Consider the following 7500-nt stretch of genomic DNA (forward strand, 5'->3'; position numbering starts at 1 on the left):
TAACAAAGACCTGAGTGACGTCATCTTCGAACTATCTATTGCTGTGAGCTTTTGCTAGTTTAGTTGTACCACGGAGCCAAATTTATCCCGGTTTCTATAGTCTGATACGAATAATAGCAATATGCTTGCAATCCTTTGGATTGGACGCTAGTCGATTTCAAAGTATTTTCCACCAAATGTAACAGAACTAGCTACCTACTGAAGTAGTCCCACAGACAGGAGATAATTCTAAACGTATAGATAATATGCGCTTGGCTAAGAAGCTCATAACATTGCCATCCTGAAGTATAAAGGACCAACAGACAAAACTGTGTGTATCCATGAACGTTTATAGTCGGGTTAATACAGTTAAGTGAGCATTACTCTATAAACGCGGATGGCAAAAAAACAATAACAAAGACCTGAGTGACGTCCTCTTCGAACTATCTATTGCTGTGAGCTTTTGCTAGTTTAGTTGTACCACGGAGCCAAATTTATCCCGGTTTCTATAGTCTGATACGAATAATAGCAATATGCTTGCAATCCTTTGGATTGGACGCTAGTCGATTTCAAAGTATTTTCCACCAAATGTAACAGAACTAGCTACCTACTGAAGTAGTCCCACATACTGGAGATAATTTGTCTAAACGTATAGATAGTATGCGCTTGGCTAAGAAGCTCATAACATTGCCATCCGGAAGTATAACGGACCAACACACAAAACTGTGTGTATCCATGAACGTTTATAATCAGGTTAATACAGTTTAGTGAGCATTACTCATAAACGCGGATGGCAAAAAACAATAACAAAGACCTGAGTGACGTCATTTTCGAACTGTCTATAGATAGTATGCGCTTGGCTAAGAAGCTCACAACATTGCCATCCGGAAGTATAACGGACCAACACACAAAACTATGTGTATCCATGAACGTTTATAATCAGGTTAATATAGTTTAGTGAGCATTACTCATAAACGCGGATGGCAAAAGACAATAACAAAGACCTGAGTGACGTCAACTAAGCACTATCTATAGATGGAAACAGCTTTTGCGTGTCAGCCGAGAAGTCTGATTTTGGAGGAGGAAAAGGAGTGGTGGTGTATATTTGTGACCCCACGCCTCAAAACGGTATTATGTCGGGTTATTAAGATGCTAAAAATTGAACTTATCGCCAGAAATATCATACTTAGGTTGAGTTTGTATGTTTTATTGAGGAGAATGAATATCATGTTTCAGGGTACCATTATTACTCATTCATATCATTGACCAGTTTAGCTTTAATTTCGGCTTTTTAGCATCTGGTTCATCCCGACATAATACCGTTTTGAGACGATGGGTCATATTTGTCCGTGCTGGTGTCTTGTTAAAATTCTTGCACTTTCAGGCAGTTTAAGGCCACAGTTCCAGTTGCACATCCTGTGAATGAACTTGCTTGTAAAATTTCGAGTAGATCCTGTGATGTATCTTACAGCTCTATATTGTGCGGGTATTGTGGTCTTGTGGTATGACACTCGCTTTCGGATCGGAAGGTCCTGGGTTCGAGCCTCGCTCGGAGCATAGTTGAGTCCTTAGAAAATGCTCTTTACTCACATTCTCTCATCTTACTCAGGTGTAACTGAGTACCTGGCCGTTAACAGCATTGTCTCTGTCCGAAAAAAAATTGTCATCATCACCTCATCATCATCATCGTCATCATCATCATCATCATCATCATCATCATCATCATCATCATCATCATCATCATCAGCATCACCATAATCCCCATCATTATCATCATCATCATCATCATCATCATCATCATCATCATCATCATCATCATCTGCATCATCATCATCATCATCATCATCATCATCATCAACATCATCATCGTCATCATCATCATCATCATCATCATCAACATCATCATCGTCATCATCATGATCATCATTATTTTAAAAATAAAGTCAGCAGATTGATTGAACCTAAAATAACTCTACATTGAAAGTACATCACTTCACACGACTATGGTGGTCCCCTCTCTGGGACTGGAAAAAGGAACAGTTTCTACAATGGAAAAGAGAGAAGATGCAAAGAGCTCGAAAAAAGTATGGCGAACTGGAATCAGAAAGTTTGCCACAAATACAACCTTACATGGCGTTCGGTATTTGGCAAGCAATATCGGCCGTACAAGGAAGTAAGGAACGAATAAAATTGAATTGAATTGAATTGAATAAATCGTTTCTTCTTCTTCTTCTTCTACTTCTTCTTCTTCTTCTTCTTCTTCTTCTTCTTCTTCTTCTTCTTCTTCTTCTTCTTCTTCTTCTTCTTCTTCTTCTTCTTCTTCTTCTTCTTCTTCTACTACTACTACTACTACTACTACTACTACTACTACTACTAGTTTTTATTCTCCTCCTCCCCCTCCTATCCCTCATCCTCCTTCTCATCCCTCATTCATATCTTACCATTGAACAAGAGTAAAGCGCTTAACAATAAATAGGAAGCAGAAGTCGTAATGTCACACCTTTCTCTCTTCCGATTCAAAAGTCATTGGAAGTGTGTAACCAATTCTCAGGGCGACGAATGAACGTTGAGTCGGTTACATATTGAATCCTAAGGTATCGTAGTCATATTTATTTTAGTATCACGGTGTACAGGCAGATTCATATAATTACGGGTCGTAAAGGAGGGAGGATGGCTGGTCTTTATTGATGACTAGAATTGATTTAGGCTAGAAACTAAAATGTGACAGTGAATGACTTTATCAGTCGGATGGTGAAAAGGTTTGAACTGAGATATTGCCAAGTTTAGGTAGAAAGTCAATTTGTATCCAAAATGAGTTCTTATCATACATGATTAAATCAACCCTTTTTGTACATCTTCGGGAAATATCAAAGCTTAATTTCACTTTCTAAATATTTTTTTTATTGCGACTCAAGTTGAAAAAGTATGAAATTTGAGAAAAGTTGCTGGATACCTTTCCCATACATCTGACCAAAACTTCATGAAAAATCACCCGATTTAGTTCAAATAAAGAGTAACATGCTCCGGAGAGCATCATATTCTTTCAGAAAATACCAACAAAATGATAAATAAAAATTCAATTTTTTCACCTTCCGACTGATTATGTCATGCACTGACACAAATGCCAAGCAGATTGGAACAAGTATCTTGACTTCTCACTATTATTACTATAATTTATTTAAACTTATATTCTATTTCCCTCTCCAGATGTTTCTGGCTCGTTCTAGTCTTGTTGTGTTCATCCTACATGAGTGTTCAAATCATCGAGAGAGTGGTTCAGTACTACAGCTCCCCGACCAACGTCAATGTCAAGATCAATTTCAATCAAACCCTGTCTTTTCCAGCACTCACAATCTGCAATCAAAACGCTTTCAGGTATTCACAAAACCAACAGAAAGTTAAAAGAAACATTAACCCTCTCCTTACCCACAATAGGAAAATCGTCACATTCGTTACGATGTAACCAACATTTTTCTTATTAAATTTTCTTTTGTACATCATAAAATTTTATTAAAATGAACAGTGTGTTGTAGAGCATGTTTTGCTAAAGAAATTATTTATCGCAAGAACTTAGTGTTATTGTGTTTGAGTGATAAAAAAATTCTTTTTGTGTTTGTTGGGTGTGAAGCTTTGGGGGAAAATCCTGAAAATGGCTGTTAAGGAGAGAGATAATGAACTGAACAAGTGTGCATGAAAGGTGCCAGACAAAGCAAGAAAGAAAAATACAAGAAAAAAAAACCCATCCCAAAACTTAGTCGATCTCGACTGGGGATCGAACCTCAGAAGGCCACTCGATGGCTAAAAATAACAAATTTTATTATTTATAGTAAGAAATCATTATAACAGCCACCATACTGACTGATGGGTACGGGTTTACTGGTGTACTCTTAAATTAAAATAAGAAAAACACGTTTAAAAATTTTGGCCAGAAAACTCGTCCTTCAAACATTGATCGACTAAAATGACCCTCATCTTGTCAAAAACTCTCAAATCCTAGAACCATTGGTATGACACTCACCTTGGAATCAGAAGCTCCTGAGTTCGAGTCCTACTCTGAGCGAAGCATTGTTGAGTAATTGGAAAAGGATCTTTACTCAACATTCTCTCACCGTACTCAAGTGTTGAATGAGTACCTGGCCTTTAATGGCATTGTTTCTGTCGGAAATAAAATCGTAATATCGCCTATAAGGCGTCATATCTCGTTCTTCATGTTAAGTGTTGCGGTTGGCTAGGGACCAAGCGCTTATACGGCTATGTGGTCTTGTGGTATGACACTCGCATTCGGATCGGAAGGTCCTGTGTTCGAGCCTCGCTCGGCGCATAGTTGAGTCCTTGGAACAGGCTTTTCACTCACATTCTCTCATCATACTCAAGTGAAAAATGAGTATCAGGTCGTTAACAACGTCCGACAAAATGTAATATCGCCTAAAAGTCGTCACGTCTCTGCCTACATGTTAAGCGTTGCTGTTGGCCTGGGGCCCCTTGTAAAGCGCTTTGAGACTTCGTGTGGATATTGTGCTATATAAAAACTGTCATTTTTTAAAAAGCGTTAAGCGCCTTATGTAAATACTCAAGCCCCAGTTTGTTTTTGTATAGTCTAAATAGCATATAGATTGAATTGCTTTCGCGATCACTCTTTTCATTACTTTGTAATATGAATGTTGCTGATCGAAGCTCGAAGAAATAAATAACAATGTGAAATTGAATGTAAGCTTCAATTTAATATACCAAAACAGATAAACTGGACGTTTCGGGTTTCCCCTTTATCAACAAAACAGGATGAATGAAACACTACAGACTAATGAGATAATATAGTAGTGGCGTTGATAAGATGAATAAACAAAAACATTCAATGTTTTTATAGAACAACATCCACTAACCGTGCTCAAAGCATTCAATGTTGTTGTTTATTAATCTTAACAACGCCACTACCACATTATCTCATTCGTCTATCGTGTTTCATTCATCCTGTTTTGTTGATAAAAGGAAAATCTGAAACGTCCATTTTATCTGTTTTCGTATATTATATTGATCTTACATTCAATTTCAAATTGTTATTTATTTTCAATACTTTGCAAATTATAAAATCATAAAACATTTTTTTTCTTTTTCTCATATTTTCCTAATTGTGACCCATCGTCTCAAAACGGTATTATGTCGGAACGAACCAGATGCTTAAAAGCCGAATTTAATGCTAAAACTGGTCCAAAATATAAATTGTTGGCATTAGCACCCTAAAATATGGTATCCATTCTCCTCAATAAAACATACAAACTCCACACAAGTCTGATATTTCTGGCTATAAATTCAGTTTTCAACAACTTAACAATCCCCACTTAATACCTTTTTGAATCGAAGAGTCACAATTCATCTGGTTTCTTTTTGTTTAAAGGGCTACTGCAGCTGCTGAATCCAACGTTTACGGCCTGATAGAGAATCTGTTTTCTCACAACACCAGTCAGTCGAATTCCACAACTCCCGACGACCAGGTCCAGGCACCGAGTCCTCAGGACATAGACATCAAGGAACTGTACACCAAGACATCTCATTCCAAGGAGGATCTCATTGTAGAGTAAGATGTTTCCGTGAGGGGCTATGTGGTCTAGTGGCAACAAGCTAGTGTCATACCACAAGACCACATAGCCGCATTAACAGATTTTTAAGATATAACATTAGGGCACATTTTTTTAGATGTCTCCTGAAGTACAAAAATAATTCTTCTTCCTCTTCCCGTTTACTTTGTAACTTCAATTTTGAAGATTCCACAGAATACGGTATTATTTCGTGAGATGTGAGACTATTCCATTGCCTCACAGTAAATTATGTGAACCGACGTGCACTTATTTACAGCTCTGATAACCCAATTCCTTTTGGGCTCATTGTTGTAATGGAAATCTAAAAATAATAACACAAATTATTGTCAATTTCAACAATGTTAAACTAGGCCCATGGGTGGGTTCGGATGTCAGACCTGCATATATCTACACGTCGATATGAACGATTAGAAGTGGGCATCCAGTCTTGAGTGGGGACCGGAAACCATAAACTCGGATGACTTCCTCTTATTTTGTTGAATATCACTGAGAGATAATTTTACTTGGTCGTCAGGACCTTTGCAAAATATTGTCAATTTGTCGCGCTTTCTTCTCTGCTGTCATTGTTTTCGTTTTATGTGGACCCTGGAAATTATAAATGATACTAGACAATTTCTAAGTAACATTTTGTTTTCTTCTCCGTGTTGAAGGTGTAAATGGCAGGATACATATTGTGGGCCAGAGAACTTTACAGAGGTGATCAATGACCATGGGGTTTGTTATACGTTCAACCACGACAATGAAAATCCGTTGCGAATTTCCTCCGCTGGTAAGCATATAACAATGTTCATCCTTCTCCTCATCATCATTGTTTGTATCATCATCATCATCATCATCATCATCATCATCATCATCATCATCATCATCATCATCATCACCATCATCATCATCATCATCATCATCATCATTATCACCACCACCACTACTAGCAACAGCAGCAGCAGCAACAGCAGTCGCATTATAAGCATAGCATATACAAAATTGTTTGCGAAGGACAGGCTTGATGCATGGCCATAATGAGTAAACTGCTTTTCTTACGAAGAGAGATTTGACTATAAAGATGAATTCGAATCTGATTTGTAGTTACTGCTCTCTTCCCGAGAAGGGTAGATACAATCTCCATTGATGATATTTTCGTTCTCTATATTATTGTCATCCGCTGAATGCTACGTGTAAAACTGTTAAGTCAACAGTTACTTTTACCGCAAAGACCTAGAGGACAAACCCTGCTACATCTCCATGGGAAAGGAAGAACACTAAAGGTATGCGGCAACTTTATATTTGAGAGAGCTGCTTCATACACTTAATGTTTCTTTCCTTGGTGGCTTGCAACGATAAAGGACTCCCCCTCCCCCCCCCCCCCACACACACACCTCACTCCTTATAATTAGCATAGTAAAATGAATCAATGTGTGGAGACAATGTTAAATAGCCTGGTGTGTTCAAAAAGCTGGGCAATGTCCAAGACAATCTCAGAGAGACTGGTCTATCCAATACCTGGGTAATGTCCAGGACAGTGTTAGAGATCCTGGTGTATCCAATAGCTGGGTAATGTCCAAAACAGTATCAGAGATTTTAATGTGTCCAAAAACCGGGGTAATGTGCAAGATCAGTGGATTGACAGAGATAGATAGCCTAGTGTGTCCAAATAGCTGGGTAATCTCAAAGACTGTGTCAAATAGCCTGGTGTATCCAATAGCTGGGTAATGTCCAAGACAGTGATAGAGATCCTGGTGTATCCAATAGCTGTGTAATGTCCAAGACAGTGTCAGAGAGCCAGGTGTATCCAATAGCTGGGTAATGTCCAAGACAGTGTCAGAGAGTCTGGTGTATCCAATAGCTGGGTAATGTCCAAGGCAGTGTTAGAGAGACTGGTGTATCCAATAGCTGGGTAATGTCCAAGACAGTGTTAGAGATCCTGGTGTAT

The 7500-nt window shown here is 38.2% G+C and overlaps 1 protein-coding gene across 1 annotated transcript in view; it reads left to right on the forward strand.

Annotated features, from left to right (window-relative positions):
* Positions 1 to 1967: 1967 nt before the first annotated feature.
* LOC144971700 (uncharacterized) overlaps positions 1968 to 7500 on the forward strand; it is a 20121-nt gene continuing 14588 nt past the window's right edge. The window contains exons 1-4 of the mRNA XM_078912775.1: positions 1968 to 2152; positions 3187 to 3354; positions 5372 to 5551; positions 6224 to 6342. Coding sequence (XP_078768901.1) covers positions 1983 to 2152; positions 3187 to 3354; positions 5372 to 5551; positions 6224 to 6342 — 637 coding nt within the window. The 5' untranslated portion in view covers positions 1968 to 1982. The remainder of the gene's footprint in view (positions 2153 to 3186; positions 3355 to 5371; positions 5552 to 6223; positions 6343 to 7500) is intronic.

Source organism: Berghia stephanieae, chromosome 4 (assembly GCF_034508935.2).
Source record: "Berghia stephanieae isolate SIO BIC M18660-M18661 chromosome 4, UCSD_Bste_1.3, whole genome shotgun sequence".
NCBI classification, from domain to species: domain Eukaryota; kingdom Metazoa; phylum Mollusca; class Gastropoda; order Nudibranchia; family Aeolidiidae; genus Berghia; species Berghia stephanieae.